This window comes from Argentina silus (genome assembly GCF_951799395.1).
Source record: "Argentina silus genome assembly, chromosome: 19".
Lineage (NCBI taxonomy): Eukaryota > Metazoa > Chordata > Actinopteri > Argentiniformes > Argentinidae > Argentina > Argentina silus.
Genome location: NC_139673.1, coordinates 9,503,979 through 9,524,422, shown reverse-complemented (window position 1 = coordinate 9,524,422; position 20,444 = coordinate 9,503,979). Strand labels below are relative to the sequence as shown.

At 47.0% G+C, this 20,444-nt stretch overlaps 2 protein-coding genes across 2 annotated transcripts in view; one reads left to right on the top strand and one right to left on the bottom strand.

The window, feature by feature from the left end:
* Nucleotides 1-7,127, top strand: lipca (lipase, hepatic a; the record flags this gene model as incomplete). The annotated part of the gene is made up of 9 exons (XM_083690867.1): nucleotides 1-82; nucleotides 1,068-1,255; nucleotides 1,517-1,696; nucleotides 2,078-2,195; nucleotides 2,351-2,584; nucleotides 3,496-3,738; nucleotides 4,959-5,073; nucleotides 5,812-6,030; nucleotides 7,013-7,127. The coding sequence occupies 9 exons, from the start codon at nucleotides 1-3 to the stop codon at nucleotides 7,125-7,127; spliced, it is 1,494 nt and encodes a 497-aa protein (XP_083546993.1).
* Nucleotides 7,128-8,802: 1,675 nt separating this feature from the next.
* Nucleotides 8,803-20,444, bottom strand: part of adam10a (ADAM metallopeptidase domain 10a) — a 61,302-nt gene continuing 49,660 nt past the window's right edge. Inside the window, exons 8-16 of the mRNA XM_083691329.1 lie at nucleotides 19,687-19,870; nucleotides 16,006-16,169; nucleotides 15,568-15,751; nucleotides 15,168-15,318; nucleotides 14,665-14,848; nucleotides 14,327-14,435; nucleotides 13,462-13,682; nucleotides 12,846-12,972; nucleotides 8,803-12,634 (exon numbers count right to left, since the gene is read on the bottom strand). Coding sequence (XP_083547455.1) covers nucleotides 12,519-12,634; nucleotides 12,846-12,972; nucleotides 13,462-13,682; nucleotides 14,327-14,435; nucleotides 14,665-14,848; nucleotides 15,168-15,318; nucleotides 15,568-15,751; nucleotides 16,006-16,169; nucleotides 19,687-19,870 — 1,440 coding nt within the window. The 3' untranslated portion in view covers nucleotides 8,803-12,518. The remainder of the gene's footprint in view (nucleotides 12,635-12,845; nucleotides 12,973-13,461; nucleotides 13,683-14,326; nucleotides 14,436-14,664; nucleotides 14,849-15,167; nucleotides 15,319-15,567; nucleotides 15,752-16,005; nucleotides 16,170-19,686; nucleotides 19,871-20,444) is intronic.

Sequence of the window (20,444 nt, the reverse complement as noted above, 5' to 3'; positions counted from 1 at the left end):
ATGGCTGTGGTCAGGATCCTGTGTTGCCTGCTGCTCACTTATCACCTGAGCGAGGGGAAGAGAATCAATGGAAATAGAACAGGTGAGTGCCTGATTTGTCACCTGGCAGAGGGATTTAGGACAGATTAAGACAAGCTACAGGCCTTGATGTACATCATACTGATACTGGTGAGGATGAATACATATGTTCCATGGATTTACTTTTTTCAAGTAATAATGCCCTAATCTTTATAGACAATTGGAAAATTCTGTAAATATAGACACTGGGCTGGAGTCAAAGCTTTTCAGTATTCCAGATCTATTATCACATAGTGGAAAGAATTCTGTCCTGTCCTGTCCTGTCCTGTCTTGTCCAGTTATATAATAGCCTGTGAGAACACAATTACAGTATGATCTTTTACTTCAGCAAACAAACACTGTGCCTCTGTTATGGGGATGCTGGTGACCTGAGAGTTGAGCCAGTTAAACACATGAACATGTCTGAGAGAGAGGAGAGGATTGTTTCACAATACTGGAAGACCAACCAAAAGAAAAACATTGGAATGGACAAACAGGGACTATACAGTATCAGCTGAGCAGTAAAAAGGAAAATCTCCTACATGGCTTTCTCCTCTTAACATTTGCTTTAATCACAAATGAAAGAGCATGAAAGCAAAGGGATTCACACAATATCATGACACAGTTATCTGTTGAGCAGATGCAAGTGTCTGCTGCTCATGGTGAAACAAGACAAGGACACAAGTCAAGAACAGAAAGTCAATTTAGAAGCCCACTAGACAGGACAATCAATTCCTGAATCAATACAATGTCCAACTTTGAACCCTGTGCTACACAAAGTCTATACTTTTAGGTCATTTTCTCAACATCTAAGGAATGCAAATACATGCATAATGGTCATTTTCTACTACTTATGTAGTTAATATGGAAATTATACATATACTTTCTGAAACAGAACAAAATTAATTTGAAGAATCTTTTCAATCCTAATGAAACCAGATTATTTCGAAGATGTTGCGTATTTTCTCCATATGACTTTGCATTCACCCTGTTGGTGTTCACATTTGCAGTCAATGCAGTCCAACAGCCGGTTTTGAGGTTAAAGACACACTACGTAGCCAACTCTGTCTTCAGGATGTACTCCAGTGGAGAGTACCTGGAGGACATGTGCACCATGGAACCCTTCATGCCCAAGACCCTGACCTCCTGTGGCTTTAACATCACTCATCCTCTCATCATCATCACCCATGGATGGTCGGTACGGCCTGCTCTCTCTTCTTACCTGTAATTGTAAATTCCCTACATTCCATACAGCCATTAGCTCACATGGAAAACACGTAATCACTGAAGCTGTTTGTTTTTCTGCTCTTCCGATGCAGCTCAGTAATGGAAGCTCATGGAAACCAACACGTCCTCAATTAAGGGGTGGTGCGCTATATGGTGCTGTTGTGGTCCCCTGCACTGCAACAGACCTGGGTCCCCGCACTGTAACGCTAAAATCAGCTTCTCTTTCTCCTAGCTGGACGGCATGATGGAGGGCTGGGTGACAAGGCTCGCTACAGCTCTGAAGTCCAGCCTGGGCGACGTCAACGTGGTCATCAACGATTGGCTCCCCCTAGCCCACCAGCACTATCCCACAGCAGCACAGAACACCCGGGCTGTAGGCCAGGACATCGCCTACCTGCTACAGTGGTTGGAGGTGAGAGTCTATGGTTATAGTTCAACCACTGTAGGATGGTTTCATAATGTACAGTATCTGTGAATACAGCTACGTTTTTTTTATACCATTTTTCCTGTTTGAACGTACCTGTATATGTGAAAACATCTTCAGGAAATGCAGTGCATGTCTCCTACAATGGTATGAATGTCATCTCATACTGTAACTTTCACAAACAAATCTTTAGATTAGATTAGATTAGATTAGATTAGATTAGATTAGATTAGATTAAATTAGATTAGATTCAACTTTATTGTCATTGTGCAGAGTACAAGTACAGAGACAACGAAATGCAGTGAGACAACGAAATGCAGTGAGACAACGAAATGCAGTTTAAGGATAATGTTTGTGTGTCCGTGTCAGGAGTATTACCAGTTTCCTGCAAAAAGGGTGCATCTGATTGGGTACAGCCTTGGCGCTCACATTGCTGGATTTGCTGGAAGCCACCTGGGGGGTTCTGGGAAAATTGGACGAATCACTGGTGAGGCTCTCTCATCCCTATTTTGCATGAAGCATTCATCATGTCAGTGGTCAAAAATGGATGAAGGTTTATGTTTCTCACGGAATAGCAATCCTCATGAGCGTCCAAGACCTCTTGACCTGTAACAAGCCTTCGCTCGTTGTCTCCTCGTCCAGGTCTGGATCCTGCGGGTCCCCTGTTCGAGGGCATGTCCCACACAGACAGACTCTCCCCTGATGATGCCCTCTTTGTGGATGTCATCCATACCTTCACCAAGGAGAGCATGGGGCTCAGCGTGGGCATCAAACAGCCTGTGGGACACTTTGATTTCTACCCCAACGGTGGTGCCTTCCAGCCAGGGTGCCACATCCAGAACTTATACGACCACATATCCCAGTACGGACTCATGGGTATGTGTCTCCAGGTAGTGGAGAAGAGGAAATCAAGTGGTGTTTCAACTGGTACAAAAATAACAAGGATATAGGATCTAGGGTATGGAGAGCTAGCATAACTGTTAATGAGCAGCAATCTGAGCAAAGTAAACCGCTATCATTTATTGCTTGCGTTCGTCAGCTTCACTATTGTTGCATAGAGACATGCAAAGGAAAGAATAAGGGGCATTAGTGTAAAAGCAATGCCTCATTTTATATTGTTGCTGAATATGAATTAAATTCCCAATCGTCTAACATAAGCGGCACTGGGATTTGGGGGCGCCTCAATCAAAAAAACGTTCCCCAACGTCGCTACATGAAAGAAAAGGAGCACATTAAAGCAACTGTCATCCTCATGAGTTAATTAGCCACGTACGTTTGTATGTCTCCCTCAGCCCTGTCCCTCTATCCTGCCTCCAGGCTATGAGATGTCCTCAGCAGCATCAGGGAGACAGATGCCTGGCTAAGCCAAGAGGCAGGCCTCAGATCAGTCTACTCAGTAATGAGACAGGTATCTTCCCAGAGAAGTGACAGGACAGTCTCACAGATCTGCTTTGGGATAATAATGGAATCAATCCCAAAATATTAATGACCAAATGAAAAGCAGGATCGGGGTAGTCTTTGTCAGTATTCTCAGGAGAGCTAACAATAGAATGCTGGCATACAGAACTGGAAAGAGTGTCAGTCCCACAAGGGCTGGCGCAGTGTGCTGATCATCAAAACAATCTTATTTCAGACATGAAAATTGGCCATAGATATCTATTGTACCATTTGAATGGCAATGTTTGTCACTCCACTCAGAACATAGATACTGTAGATCAATATGTGTTACAAAGATCAGATCATTAAGGAAATACAATAATCCCACTCACATCTCCACTCTCTCCTAGGTTTTGAGCAGACAGTGAAGTGTGCTCACGAGCGTTCGGTCCACCTGTTCATCGACTCCCTGCTGAACAAAGACAAACAGAGCATGGCCTACAAGTGCAGAGACGACAGCGTCTTCGAAAAGGGCGTCTGCCTGGACTGCCGAAAGAACCGATGCAACACTCTGGGCTACAACATCAAGAAGGTCCGCACCAGCACCAGCAGGAGGCTGTACCTGAAGACCCGCTCCTTCATGCCTTACAAACGTAAGTGTACCTACCATACTGTCTCATATCACATATCCTACAATACAGCCTCATATCACATATCCTACAATTCAGTCTCATATCACATATCCTACACATGTTGAACTCATGACCTTTAAAGACTGAACTCCCACGTTCTATGAGCATACAGCAGTTGTGAACATTTCCAGAGGATTTCAAATGTCAGAGCTATCTACTGGCCATGGACCGGCCCACACAGATGACTGACGCCTGATGGCAATGTCCCGGAAAAAAGACAAAATAACCTATTACATAAGAACCTATTGGAAACTGAGTCAGATTCAAAGAGTTACTGCAAAGGTTAAGAGTTTAACAGGATGAGATAGCAATGGAATTGCAGGCATGTTAGGCTGTGCATGGTTCAGTTGCATATGATTCATTGCAATTCATAGACCATACAGCAGGAACACCACTCTCTCTCTCTCTCTCTCTCTCTCTCTCTCTCTCTTTTTTGAGGAAATAATACAAATAAAAGTCCAGGTTTTTTCAGTGTAAGTGCTTTTTTGTGACGCTTCGATGAGGTAAGATCTCAGGAACTTGGGTGCTGGGCTGTAGTAACAAGGGCTTAGACATCTGAGACTGTCGCTTTATTGAAACAGACTTAATCTGCTTTATATGGACCACAGCCAATAACAGCCACTTTAAGGCTTCTGCTCCTTTAAAGCCAATTAGGTAGTTAAATGTAGCGGTGTGGCGGCTCACTGGGCTGCAGCGCGGTCGCTACTGCCACGCTGCCTGGCTGCTTCCAGTCCCACTCGCAACACAAGAGTAGCGGAGATGGTTTGGAACCACTCTCCCCTTAATCAGTGACCATGTCTAGGACCCTGTTAACATGCGTTAGCTCCTAGAGCTAATGCCTAGCCAGCCTAGCCAGCTAATGTGGTCCTCTGTGGCTCAGTTGGTAGAGCATGGCGCGGGGGTTCGATTCCCGCTGGGACCTTATATACTGAAATGCATGCACTCACTGCAATGTAAGTCACTTTGGATAAAAGCGTCAGCTAAATGGCATGTATTACGAATGCGCAACTCTTCCATTCGGGAGATGCGGGTTCGAACACGGTCGGTCACACAAGGCTGACATACCGGAGCAGCTCCACTCATGCAAATGAGCAAAAGATTAATAGGGTGTCGCTTTTATGTGTTCATATTTATTTTTTATCCTGTGCTTAAAGACTTCTCTCCCACTCTCACTATTGCAGTCTACCACTACCAATTCAGGATTCAATTCGTTAACCAGATAGAGAGGATCGAGCCCTCGCTCACCATCTCTCTCACTGGGACCAAGGAGGAGAGTGGAGATCTGCCCATCACGTTGTGAGTACCACACCACACCCAGAGCTGAGGTCTCCAGCTGAGGTTTTAGTACCCTGTGGCGACTGTAAAGCCCTCCACACATCCATCCACTCCGTGCTCTTTCTGCTCTTGTACAGGGAGAGGGAAACCCACAACATGCCTAGCAGGGTAGCAACTGACTGACTCACACATGGAAACAGCTTATACCTCTGAATTAAAGAGGACTATGGATAATCAATAATTGATGGATACTCAGTCAATAATTGAGTGTGCCTATTACAAAGCCAAAGGTCCATATCTGTGATTCCCATGCATTTAAGAGCAGGGGAAGTCACATGCGTGTGCTGTTCTAACACGCGTATAGCCCACGTGTGGGCTGCCACAGTTGTAAAGGACATGAAAAAAGCCCATCCCCCCCTGCTGGTCCCACATAAAAGGGAATGCCAATGCCCACGACTGTTATGGGTGCAGCTGTTTCAGCTTAAAATGTAAAAAATAAATAAATAATTATCTGCCAGTGTGCCTTGTGTGAAATGAGGCGTGCAGCCACACACTACACAAAAATAGTAACACACCTTTTTTCGTACTGGTTAATTAACGATAGCTCAACATTGAAAACACTGCAACGTTGCATCAGGTGAAAATCCCTCTCTTTAACCCCCCCCCCCCCCCCCCCCTCTATCTTTCTCTCTCTCTCTCTCTCTCTCTCTCTCTCTCTGTCTGTCTGTCTCTCTCTATCTCTCTTTCTCTCTCTCTCAGCATCGAGGAGATCTCAGGAAATAAGACCTACATCTTCCTCATCACCCTGGACTCAGACATCGGAGATCTGATGATACTGAAGTTCCGCTGGGAGGGGACAGCCATGTGGAAGAACGTGTGGAACAGCATGAAGACCATCATGCCCTGGGGCGGCGGGAGGAGGGGGCCGCAGCTCACTGTGGGCAGGATAAGCGTCAAAGATGGCGAGACACAAGAGAGGTGGGTATATTCCTCCTGGGGCGAGTCAGGAGGGTGTGAGGTTGAATCCCATTAATAAAGATCAATAGAGGCGGTTGAAGGAAGGTGTCAGGGTAGGAAGGTGAGAAGAGAGCAGCAGCCACACACACACACACACACACACACACACACACACACACACACACACACACACACACACACACACTCACACACAGAGCTCTCTCTGTCTAGTTAGGCTCGTTAGTCCCTTTGCTGTGGACGATCAGGGGGGCTCAGCTTTCTCTGGATGTAAAGGTTACGCAACGCTGGTTGTGATACCGCATGTGGACGGCAGCCCCAGTTATATAACAAGATTAAAGAGAAATGAATAAAGAAACAGACAGTTAGTAAAATGCACTAATCCTTGTGGGTATACAACAAAGACAGAGGCCTCTGAGGGGCATGGAGTCTTGTCATAGTGCCCCTGTTTGGAGAAAAAGTAGGCTGCATCTCAGGAGAGGGAGGTTTATCACATAGCCTATACCGTAGGCGAAGCATTGGACACTAGGCTTTTAGTTGTCACGGTTTACATGTCATTTTACATTGTGTATTCATCCATGCAAGAGCACAATTCAACTCTCACTGTGTTGCAGGCCAGGATTAATGATGCTGTGTACATTGTCCTCTGATGTTGTGCTAAAGTTGTATTAACAAATTAATATCAATATTTGGCACAATCAACAAAACACCACGCTACTCACGCACACACGTTGATCTGAAGAATATCCCGTTGTTGTGTGACAATGCACAAAGGCAGTGTGCTGTCTGCTTGATCATCAAAAGGTGATTTCAAAGGCAGTGACGCCCTCTAGTGGAATTGTCTCACATCGGACCTACTGTACATACTCATTCATTGTTTAAACGTTTTGAAAAAAAGGTTTGTCAAAGGAACTTTAAATGTATTATTTGCATAATCATGTACCCTTTGGCTACCTCAACTGACCCAATGCTACTGTTCTCCCAGGACTACTTTCTGTGCCCACACGTTTGATGGAATACACATTCAACCCTCGCAGGAGAAGGTGTTCATGCGCTGTAAAGAAGAGCATCAGAAAGAGCGTCGAAGAAAACACGGATAAATCCCACTTTCATCACCACACTGTTCTCGGATGCCACACTGCCTATATTCTGACGATTATGAGTTGATGTTGTGCCTTACAATGAATACTCTTTTTGTTGTCCTGTTGTTTACTCTTTTTCTTCCAACTATCTGTATTCCATCATCATTTATATAAATTATTTGTAGAAAAAAATATATACATTTATAAATCTTTTTTTATAAATGTCTATAAATTCTATAAATATGTATTGAGGTTCAAACTTTACACAGATATGGCCTTTATACGGTCGCTCAGATTGATTTCCCATTTTTTAATGACTGATATTCACTCACTTCATTAAGCACAATTAAGGGTCACGTCAACCCCCAGCTTTCACAATGATGTTATGGGCAGGTGCAAGAGGTAGGGGGCATGGCAAATCCCGTCTTTCATTAGCATCTGAACATATGCTACTGACTGAATGCATTTTCTAGTATCCACAAATGAGAACTGGCCGCATTATTCTGTATTCTCACTGAAAACAGCACAGTAGACATAGAATGCTAGTTACGAAGACTACTTAATGACCACAGTCCTCTCTAGCCCCAGGCCTTTTCCACAGACTTCATCTCCTGGGGATAAAACCCTGTTCTCGCTCTGGCAGAGGTGTCCCTCCTCAATTTAATGAGAGGTCCACTATCTGTAACACCAGACCAGACACCCTGGCCAACAGCACACAGCCTGAGCTGGGCCTGGGGGAAATGACATCCCAGTTTGGACAAACTGTCCCTCTATTGTCCTCGGAGACAGGAAACCCAAAGACAGGTTTGGCTGGTTGAGCATCAGGAAGGCTGCCTGCCCGCATGTGCTGCAGTGCTGAGACAATCTATATATTAGGGGCTATTTAGAGTTGTGACAGCACCTTACAGCCATGCATATTGATAGAATAAATTACAACCACTCATTTTTCAACTATTTATGATATGATAAATCAGTACTACTTCCACAAACACTCCTGACATGCTTCCTTAGGTACATGATTATGATAAGTAATTCTGCTACAATCCCACAAGAAATGATTAATGTGTATCGCACCACAATCTATTTGCAGAAACTTCCCAAAGGATTTGAAAGTGTAAAAGGAGAAATTATAAATCAGCACATAATAAATCAATTTAATATTGACGGGGACCTATTTAACGTTTCTTGAAACATGCAAGATAAGTATGGCAGGAAGGATTGGGAGTTTGGGTGAACAACTTCTGGGTTGAAAATGGAGATAAATAACAGGACAGGAGAGGAGTCATTGTGAAGATTGGAATGCGGAGAGCGTATGGCAGGGACACAGAAAGTAATTACCTCTCAGTGCTGACAAAGTACAAAGGTAACCATAGCTATGAGTTGGGTAGAGAGCCGCCACGGCAAAATGGGTTGTTAAGATTGGGTGGTGTGTAATAGAAAACGCTGTTCTAATTCAATATATTGAGACAAGTGCCATTAGACATGAAGAAGAAACCTTGGGAGATAGCATTCAATTATCGTCTTTATTAGATGCTGAAAAACGTCCCCCATCACTTCAAACAGCTCAAACTGTAGAGAGAGATTGAATCTTCAGAAACCACTTATTAATCTGACAATAGAGAAAATCATCTTTATTTGATTGGACTCTAGCCTCATCAATAAGCCAAGTGATGTCTTAAAGCGGGTAGTTTTGTCTGTTCTTGGAGTGGAGGGCAATTGTCAACTCTAAGTCAATGGATTTTCTTGTTATTTCTCAGACCTATGGATCTGACACCTTGACAGATTTAAATCATGAGACATTATTTAGACAAATGACTGAGCTGCGTTTGATCAAGTCTATTTTTATTAATGCATTTCAAGTACTTCAAAAAAAAAAAAAAAAAAAATTACATATCTTTGCACAATACTTGCAATTTTAGTAAAAATGTTCAAAGTGAGCAGAACAGGAAATAGAACCAAAATAAAAAGACAAGAACAGAAAAGTAAATAAATCAAAACAAAGAAATGAATGATACTGTATAAAACACAGCGGACATTAAAATCAGACAGTAGCATTAGACTTCTTCCATTTTGGATTCTCTCTTGCTTACATCACTTACATTTCAGTGCACGTTTTCTCAAAGACTTTTAGCGAGACATATGAAAGGAAGGGGCCTCCCTGCATACACCCACCTATTACCCTGACCTTACCACAGAAACAAAAAGACAGGAATGGGAGAAGAATGATTTAAGCTGATCACACTCAAACGAGCTTGCTAATGCCAAAATTAATGAGAAACAATCTTTACTATCCAGCACGGACCCACTCCCACCAGCACCAAACAGAAAGAACAGAAAAAAGAAAAAGACATTTTGTAATCAAAGGAAGAGTTGTGTATTTGTCTGTCTAAGCATTCTTGTAGACATGGAACATAGATACATGGACACAGATACCCATTTTGTCATTATTACAAAATGAGATAATTCTCCATGTACCAGTTTTGGAGGGAACAATGAAGGCATTCGTCTGTGAGGAGGCTTGCTTGTTCTCAATTATGCTCACTGATAGGCTTTCTAGTATCTACCCAATACACCAAACGGATAAGGGGCCATAATCAGTCTTCATACGTACAGCAATGCTGTACAGTCGCAGAGCAATTTAACAGGATAAAATGATTCCAAGAGTAAAATACTTCTACCATTTGACCTTGCGTATCCGTCTAAGTTCATTTTCAGTAACTCAATTCAGAAACCTTGGTGACAGGATTTGGGAGCTTTCAACACTCACCAGCCACATAAAAAACACACTGTCACTCAAGTCGGCCTTGTAGAAGTGACCTGTGGGAGCCAGGAGGTAATACAACTCGAGTCAAGCAGTGCCACTTTCGCAATCTGTTTCCTCAAACCTCCTGAGAGAGTCCAGACTGATATACAGACTCTTTGGATATCCTGCCTTCTGACTTCTGGGTTTGTCCTTGAGGGGTCTCACTGGCTCGGAGCAGGCCGGGCCATGCTGTCTACACTGACCTTCATACTCTGGAGTTGCTCTGGGCTCGGGGGACTGAGGCTCCACTCCAATCAGGCACATTGTTGATGTCTTTATACTGTACTAACCAGAAACATAGGTTTCTATTGGAGATCATCCCCTGAGTAGACCCATTCACTTAGCAGAGACATGTGGAGTTAGGGAGAGAGGAGGGGCATGCCATGAAGCTACAAAATCATGGGGGAGGAGCTACAGGATGACATGGAGAGGAAGTGGGTAGCCAAAGAGGAAATAGTGACAGTTGATTGGTTGCCTTGTCAAATCTCTGTTCATTCATACCAGCTTTAGCTGGACACTCAAACATAACAAGAGTTACATTTCTAGATTTCATCAATAGAATTCCCTCTCATATACACACATCTGAATTGCAAAAAAAACAAGAAAATAAATCCACAATCACATTAAAGCCATCCAGGTTCTTCATCTGGCAAACCATTCATCATCACATTCCTAATGCATGCCAACATGTAGAATATTCCTCAAGCTGGCTTACAACTGGTCCTGTATGTAACAGGGGATTCAGCTGTACCCAGATCGACCCTTAATGACTGTGTGCGTTTTAAGATAACAACATTCGAGGAGGATGGGCAGCAGAGATAGCAAGAGCCTGCCCAGGGCTTTCCCAAAAGCTTCATAGCTAAAGTACTACTTTATCTCTTTTAATAATCCAGGCCCACTCCTCTCCTAAACCAGCACAGTTCTTCATTTAACACATTTCATTCTTTCATGCACAGAAGATTGCCCCACAAAGATAGATTTTTCAATTCTTACCATTTCACGGCTTTGCTGCTGTGTTGTTCGGGAGAAATTAAGTACTAATTAGGCTACAAAGCTTTTGGGCAACTGACCCCAGTGCAGCACAGTACTGTACGTCTGTGGTACTCTGTGTAATAGCCCACTGTGGACCTGTGTTCCCAGGCTCTGGCCAAGGCCCTTAGACTTAAAGGATATGATGGAACCACTTTCAGTGGGAATAGTCATAGGTGTAGCACCAGCCAGCCAGTCCACCTACAGCCCTCTCTACACTAAAGCACTGAAGATTCTCTCATCTCTCCATTCTTATATTATATGCCAATCTCTCACTTGGAATGATCCACAGTACATCTGCTGTATTATATAGTGGTTGTTCTATGATTGACATCAATGCAAAGCAATGAGTCAGAGGAAAAAAAAAAATAGCTGAAGATAAGACTATGTAATATAATTCAGTTAAAAAAAAAGCTATTCTCCTACCGAGTCGTATCCCCCATACTGCAACAAGCAAACCCACCTGCATATGATACCTTCCACCACCACCACAACCCCCCCCCCCTCCCCTCCCCCACCACCACCACCACCAAGTCCTCTGTCAGACCACTGTTTCATCATATACAGCTTTGTTTCTACATTCCCTCCAGTTCTGACAACTGATATCTGTAATATCCCACAGCAGCTGCTAAATGCCAGTCACGCGACATAGACAGAGTCAGCCCAGCCAGGTATCACTGCAGAGCAGAGCGGAGCGGAGCGGAGGGGAGGGGCTGGAGTCTTAAAACCCTACAGGAGTTCAACACGCAGCTGTCTAATCCACCAACCCCCCCTGCCCAGCCCCCTACATTTGTTTGTTGTTTTATTAATCCTGAGAGAGTGAATTAAAACAGTAAATATAATCTTCATATCATCAGACAGCAGGAAAACAATCAATTTCATATGATACAAAGAAAAAAATAATAATATCGCAATATCTGTACAATTGCACGCAGATAGAACATGTACGCTTTAGAAATAAAAGCCTGCGGGTTTTTTTTCTCATCTTGTTTTGATTTAAAACATTTTTAATTACATTGGCAAACGAGTCTCTTCCGCTACGATGTCTCACTTCCTGGCCTTGATTGGCAGCAAATGTGACCTGCAGTCCTGTTGTCCTGCTCCAGAGGGCAGCACTTCAGAGAGGAAAAACAGAGGGAGAAAAAAAGAAAGCCTAAAAGGAGAGAAGGAGAGAGGGAGGACGACCACATCGCGGCTCCTCTCTCCTCCGCACTTGAGTAAAAACTAAAAAAACTAAAAAAAGCCTGGAAAGACAGAAGGTAGTGACCACAGACCAACAGAAATCAGTGAGATTTTCCTCTTGTCCCACTTGCCCAAGAGCTCGTATCTTTTTTTTTCTTTCTCTTAAAGCTGTGTAAACAAACAACAGCTTGGCTGGCTCCCAGAGCAGTGGTGATGGGTGGGTAAGTTTGTTAGGTCCTGGAACTGTCGGTTTTTGTCCATTGAAATCAGTTTCTGTTGCCAGTTCTAGTTTGGCGGATGGGTGGTTGCAAATGATTGGTACAGGTAACTCTTTGGAGTGAAGTGTTCCCACTGTAGGCACTAGGAAGAACCAAGGCAAAGAGGGGCCCAGTGTCTCAGCGTCTCATCTGGCCCATCTGGTAGTTCTCTCTGGGCTGGCGGGGGTGGTGGTGGCGCTGGGGCTGGGCTTGTTGGGCGTTGGCTTGCTGCTGTCGCCTCCTCTTCAGGGTGCCTGAGGGACAGAGACCTCCGTCAAACCCATGGCTCTCGGCAACACACAGCCCTCACACATCAAACCTTCTCCGCCCTCTGCTTGGAGAGGGAGCCCTCTGTTTACGGGCTATCTTTTACAAGACACTTATTCCGAACACAAGATAGGGAGAGCAGCGTTATCATCAGTCAGTTCAGCCAGGGAAGAGTCTGCTCCCCAGGCTGGCACGTACCTGGCAGCGGCTTGGGCGGGGGCAGTTTGGGGTTGCTGCTGGGGGTGTGGACGCTGCAGATCTTAATGAAGCCAGCCATCAACATGATGAGAGCGATGCCCATCAACAGCACTGCCCACCAGTGAGCCTGGAACACACACAGACAGACACACAGACACACATACAGTCACACAGACACACACAGACACATACACACACAGTTACACACACACACACACACACACACACACACACACACACACACACACACACACACACACTCAGTAGTTAGAGCCAAGATGCCATCCAAATCTTAAATATAAATTAGTGTAAATGAATGCCTTTTCCAGTGCCATGTCCTTTTTCTATTTAGTCAATTTACAAGACTCTGATATTAATAACATATCTGGGGCTGAAACTGAGAGAATGTAATAAACAGAATGCTTGTACCGTACTGCAGTTCCCAGAAAATATTTCATCCTCCGTTCCAACAACATTGAAACTTTAATGCCAGTGGGAGAGCTATTTTCAGCCGCAGGGTGCACTAACATCCTGAATAACACAAGGTACGCTGAAACTCACACACACACACACACACACACACACACACAAGAACTAGGATGACGGAACCACTCACCACTATCCACTCTGCGATGTTCTCGTAGAGCTCGGCGTTGAAGATGGCCTTCTTCAGCCTGGCCAGAGGGCCGTCGGCGTCCACCAGGCGACACTTCATGAACACGTCACAGTAGCCCTTGAAGTCGTTGCAGGGCGAGCCGGGCTGCAGCGTGGTCACCTTCTTGTTGAAGTGGCTGTTCCACCTCTCGGAGCCTGTACTGCTGCAGGTGTTGGGCTTCACTGTAGGGGGAGAACCAGGACAGGGGGGAGACCACGGTGTGAGATGACTGCTAACAGGGAACCAGGACAGGGGGGAGACCACGGTGGGAGATGACAGCTAACAGAGAACCAGGACAGGGGGGAGACCACGGTGGGAGATGACTGCTAACAGAGAACCAGGACAGGGGGGAGACCACGGTGGGAGATGACTGCTAACAGAGAACCAGGACAGGGGGGAGACCACGGTGGGAGATGACTGCTAACAGAGAACCAGGACAGGGGGGAGACCACGGTGGGAGATGACTGCTAACAGAGAACCAGGACAGGGGGGAGACCACGGTGGGAGATGACTGCTAACAGAGAACCAGGACAGGGGGGAGACCACGGTGGGAGATGACTGCTAACAGGGAACCAGGACAGGGGGGAGACCACGGTGGGAGATGACTGCTAACAGAGACCTTCTACACCCTATAGACTAGAATCGGACCCACTCTTTAATGGTGTTGTGTGTGTTCTGTGTGTGTGTTCTGTGTGTGTGTGTTCTGTGTGTGTGTGTGTGTTCCGTGTGTGTGTGTGTTCTAGGTGTCTGTGTGTTCTGTGTATGCGTGTGTTCTGTGTGTGTGTGTGTTCTATGTGTGTGTGTTCTATGGCCAAGGCCAGCTCACTTTTCTCCATGCAGCAGACGTGGCACAGCTCATCTTCGTCAGTCCCCTCCGTGCTGGCGCAGGTACACACGTCCAGACCGTACTTCTCACAGATGGAGCCAGAGCAGCCCTGTCAGAGAGACAGAGAGAGAGAGGGGGGGGGGGTTAAAGAGATGGATTTATATGCTCACATTGACCTTGAACACACACACACACACACACACACACACACACATACAGACACGCACACACACACACACACACACACACACACACAGACACGCACACACGCACGCACATACCCCCACACACACACACACGCACACACACGCATTAGGTCCAACAGTGAGAGAGCGTACCCCGTTGAGGCAGACTTGCGTCTCTCCGTGGCAGGCGGTGAAGTTGGCCTTGGGCTCGGAGGTGGGGCACTGGGCCGTCCCCCCGTTACACATCCCCGTCTCGGCACACTCTGACTCCTCCCTGCACTTGTCATTGCTGCCCTTAAACGTGCACTCTGGTGTGCAGCACGGGCCCTGGCTGGGACTGAGGACAGACAACACACACACACACACACAGACACACACAGACACACACAGACACACACAGACACACACAGACACACACAGACACACACAGACACACACAGACAGACACAGACACAGACACATACAGGTCAGGTCAGTCAGTCAGACAAGACCATCAACACACAAACACAATAACCACTTTTAAAGTGAAAATAGGCTAATATGTTTTTACGAGGACAGATACGAGCGACTGTACGTGTGCTTTAACACTGAACCCCACGTCAAAAGGTGTTGACGTGTTGTGGAAGTGGCTGTAGTCGTTAGTATCGGCCACTGACCTGCAGCCTTTGCCGGGCTTCAGTTTGCACTTCATGCCGTCTGGCTGGTCAGCGTTGTAGCAGCACTGGTCCTTACACTGGTCGCTGTAGCCACAATCACACTGCTCCCCGGCCTCCACCAGACCGTTACCACAGATGGGCTGGCCAGACTCTGGACACACACACAAACACACACACAGTACGGATGAGATCCAGGCACACACACATAATCTAACACACACACGCGCGCGCATGCACACGCACACAGACACAGCCACACACTCACACAGACACACACAGACACACACAGACAGACAGACAGACAGACACACACACACACACACAGACACAGACACACACACAGAGACAGACACAGACACACACACACACCACAACGAACTCACTGAGACCAGCCGCTCACCTACGAAGCAGTTGCCCCTCTTCTTCTCCAGCACCTGGCTGATGTTGCGCACGCTGCAGATGGAGAACTTGTTGTTGTTGAGCTTGTCTCCCGACGTGGCCCTGGCGTACATGATGAAGTTGCCCTGCTCCTTCTTCTCCTGGCTCTTAGACTCCCCGGGGGTGCACTCTGTCCCCGAGTCATGCTGTGGGAATCAGAACAAGGTCAACGCAGGATCGACAGAGCGCCTCTCGTCTCTCCGGGGGGGGGTTGGGGTGGGGGGGAGGGGGGGGCGTTCACGCCACTACAAAGCGTGCGTTCAGTCACTCGATAAAGCCTGCATGTACCGTACCGTACCGTACGTACGTCCACGAGATCGGCGCCCGGCACTGGCTTAGGCTTAAGACTTAAGGCGAGGGCCCGGTTCAAACCAGGACCGGGCCCGCCTGATCCACTCACCGGAGAGCCGAAGTTGTGGCCGACCTCGTGGGCGAAGGTGATGTGAGAGACCTTGGGGGGTACGTGGGAGGCGTAGTTCTGGACGGTGATGATGCCGGTGTTCAGGGACTTCTTCTTGCCGTCAGAGTACAGTTTACTCTTCTCACAAATGCCGCCAGAACTCCCTGGACACACACACACACACACACACACACACACACACACAAAGGAAAAACAGGATGCCGTTAAATGAAATGAAATGAAAATGAAATTTAATTAAATGTTATGTGTCACGTACATCGCATACAGCCGTAACTGATACAGCGAAATGCTTCGGGATTTCACTCCTCGTTCAACAACAACAGTCATCAACAACCCGATACAACATGGTAATAATAAAACACGTAAACACGAGAATGACCCACAAGCCCGTACGGTATACAGAGGACATCTTCACTTCAGAACAGAGTAGGTCAGACTCATAATACGACAGAGTATTTCCGTGACATTCGATACATCTCCATGGTGTAGTTTTTTCCCACCCACACACATCTGACCGGAGGAAATAAAACCCTGCCACTTTGAGTAAACGCCCAGACGTTTTGTCCCCTGGAAGAGAGGGCAGAGAATCAGAGGACGACGGTGCCCAGTGGCCAGTCACCGCTGCAGGTGAAACAAACACAGAGAGAGACACCCAGATAGCAGCTTTTCAGCCAGGTGGTGCTGAATATCGGCCCCCCGCGGGGGAGAGTGACAGCTTGGGCACAGCAGGGAGGCTGAAGGCCGCTGCTCCATAGTCACTGAGAACAGCAATTTACATTTAAACCACACTCACTCACTCTCTTACTCTGTCACGCACACACACACACACACAACCTGGACCATACACACACACACACACACACACACACAACCTGGATGACACACACACACACAACCTGGACCACACACACACACACACACACACACACACACACACACACACACACACACACACACACACACACACACACACAACCTGGACCATACACACACACACACACACACAACCTGGACGACACACACACACAACCTGGACCACACACACACACACACACACACACACACACACACACACAACCTGGATCATAGACACACATACACACAACCTGGACGACACACACACAACCTGGACGACACACACACACACACACACACACACACACACACACACACACAGACCCCCCCCCCCCCACCCCCAGTGGCAGGTGTCCTCTTCTCGTTCAGAAATGATTCCCATGTGGATTCATGCACTCAGAGTGCACTCACAGTCTTCAATGTGAAACCAAAAGAAAGTAATCATAGTGACTCAGCCATGCTCTCTCCCACTTCTACTATGATTGAGTTTCTGTTCCCTGCTCTGAGGCCAAACAGCCTCAAAACAACCCTGTCTGAGACGTGTGTGTGTGTGTGTGTGTGTGTGTGTGTGTGTGTGCGTGCATTTGCCTGTGCGTGCAAAGATAAAACCAACAGATCTCTGTTCCTGAGCAAAGTCTAGATCCAGTGTGTTGTGTGGTGTGTGTGTGTGTGTGTGTGTGTGTGTGTGTGCGTGTGTGTGTGTGTGTGTGTGTTAACAGGCTGAGAGAACACGCTCCTGTTGGCCCAGCAGATGAGCGGCGCCAGGCTGGGAGAACAACCAATCCCTGAGAGACAGCTTTCTGTTAGAACCGTCCGTGTAGCGTAGACATGGGGAGGCAGCACCTTTGATGACTGCTTTTAGGCACACAGAAACATGAGAGCACTTTATAGAGTGTGAATGTGTGTATGTGCGTGTGTTCCTCCACTGAAAGTCACTTATGTGTCTGCGGTAATTGATCAAATCCAATAAGGAGCCCATTACCCAGACTTGACTGTCTGGGTCCCCTGGTGGCAGTTTGTTCTCGGTCCACTCTGGTGGGAGGTTCAAAGGAAGACCTCCCGCCCACAATACCCCCCCCCCCCCCAACCACCCCACTCGATGGCCCCACATTGATTCAGCCTGCTTTGAAATCTGCTAATTTGCCTTTATTGATTCCCAGAGTGTTTGTTTGGTGTTGTGTTTTTTCATCATCCCAGAGCTTAATCAAAGGCCTGTTGCTACCTGGCCAAGATACGTCTCATTTGGTGCAAACTGGATGCTTATCACTAGGAAGGTTTCGCTAACTAGGCACAGAGGGCCACTGAGCACTGTGTGTGTGTGGTGTGTGTGTGTGTGTGTGTGTGTGTGTGGTGTGTGTGTGTGTGTGTGTGTGTGTGCATGCGCCTGTGTGCGTGTGCACACCCATCTGTCTGGGTGTGTGTGTGTGTGTGTGTGTGTGTGTGTGTGTGTGTGCGTGTGTGGGCGCCTGTCTGTATGCCCGTATCTGTGTGTGTGTGTGTGTGTGTGTGTGTGTGTGTGTGTGGGGGCGCCTGTCTGTATGCCCGTGTCTGTGTGTGTGTGTAGCTGATAGAGCTATTACTGTCTGTTTGCGGTGGCTGTCCCATTGATTGCTCTTCTCTCAGCCCACGCGACTGACTGCAGTTTGACAGGCTGTCACCGCAGAGAGAGAGAGAGAGAGGGAGAGAGGGAGAGGGAGGGAGGGCTGCCAGAGATCACAGAGACCCTGCAGGGGAGAGAGGGGGCGTCACTCCGTCAATACCTCCACAGACTTTCTATAGACTGTTACAGTACTTCTAAGAACTCCACGGAGGAACAAGACCCTGCATGGAGAAGGCTGCTTTATCCTCAGTTGAACCCTGGCAAGGAGAACGCTGCAGTTTTGACAAACGCCCAGGAAGAGAGAGAGAGAGAGAGAGAGAGGGAGACAGAGAGAGAGAGAGAGGGAGAGAGAGAGAGAAAGCGGGATATCACAGAGAAAAAAAAAGTGCTGATGGGCCAAAGAAAAGCACAACAACTTAAAAAACGCCTTTAAAGGAAAAATAACGCAGAGATGCCGAACGCCTCAGCGAATCTAACCCTTCTCGGGCCTGAGAAATGAAATCACAGACATGCAGAAGGAAGGACGGAGAGAGGGAGGGCGGGAGGGAGGAAGGGAGGGAGGGAGGAAGGGGGGGATGGAGGGAGGGAGGGAGGGAGGGAGAGAGAGCTAGAGGGAGATCGAGAGAAAGGAGGAGTGGGGGGGGATAATGCAGTGACTGAGATGGGAAGGGGAAGGCTTATCAGAGGGCCGTGCGCAGGGGGTGGGGGGGGGGGGTGCGTGTGGGGGGGGGGTTAATGGAGACAGCGTGGAGGTCTAGGGGAGATTAATTCACCATTCCGATTGAAATCAGCATCACGACTCAGAGGGCAGCGCAGGAGACCCGGCACCTGGCCTCCGTTTCACAATAGACTGATTCTATTACCGATAGCAGAAGCACGCAGGGAGCCTCTCTCCGGTGGAGAGGGACGCACACAGGGGTGGCTTCTGAGATTACAGACACAGAGAACACATGTCCGTGCTTCACGCATCCCAGACCTGTACGCACATTTGTTGAATTGTATTTCTAGCAGGCAGGTATGAAACGGCATACAATAAATATCAAAAAAGCTCCTTCTTCCACAATCTGTGAGTCAAGATTCCCTCTGTGTTCCCTAAACTCGTTTTTTTATCCACATTCAAGGGAGGGAGAGGACCCATTTGGAAAGAGTGTGTGTGTGTGTGTGTGTGTGTGCGTGTGTGTATCTGTGTGTGTGTGTGTCTTTACCTGCGGGAGCTCCAACCCAGGCCAGGCCCAGCACGCCATCGTCAAAGTCCCTGTCGGTGAAGACGTAGGCCAGGCAGTAGTCATCGTGGTTCTGCTCCGAGTTCAGCTCCAGGAACTTCTCTACTCCGATGTTGGAGAAACGGAACGGGTTGGACTTGTCTCTCTCATCAGTGGTGGTGTTGATCTGACCAGAGAGCAGAGAGCAGAGAGCAGGGCTCATTAGAACACAGGAGAGGAGAGGAGAGGAGAGGAGAGGAGAGGACAGAGGAGAGGAGAGGAGAGGAGAGGAGAGGAGAAAAGAGGACAGAGGAGAGGAGAGGAGAGGAGAAGAGAGAAGAGGAGGAGAGAAGAGGAGAGGAGAGAAGAGAGAAGAGGAGGAGAGAAGAGAGAAGAGAAAAGAGGACAGAGGAGAGGAGAGGAGAGAGAGAGAATAGACAGTACTACTATTAGAACCTAACACTAAAGGTCTCAGAAGTTTGTGGATACGACACTTCACACACAGGGAACAGTGTCTCCAGCACCCTGCTCTCCGCTACCATAACTATGCTAATTCATGTTTGAAGAGAGAAGAAGAAAAAGCTTCAGACAGACAGAGATAAATTATTCTAATTAAAAAGTTGCCAGGTACTGTACCCTACAGAAACCTCCGGGGAGAGGTGTTTTAAATTGATTTTGGAAGAGGGCCCAGAGCTCCTCACTTAAATGGCAGCTGGCGTTAACCTGAAGATTTCAGGGATTTATCCGGTCTTTCTCGAGAG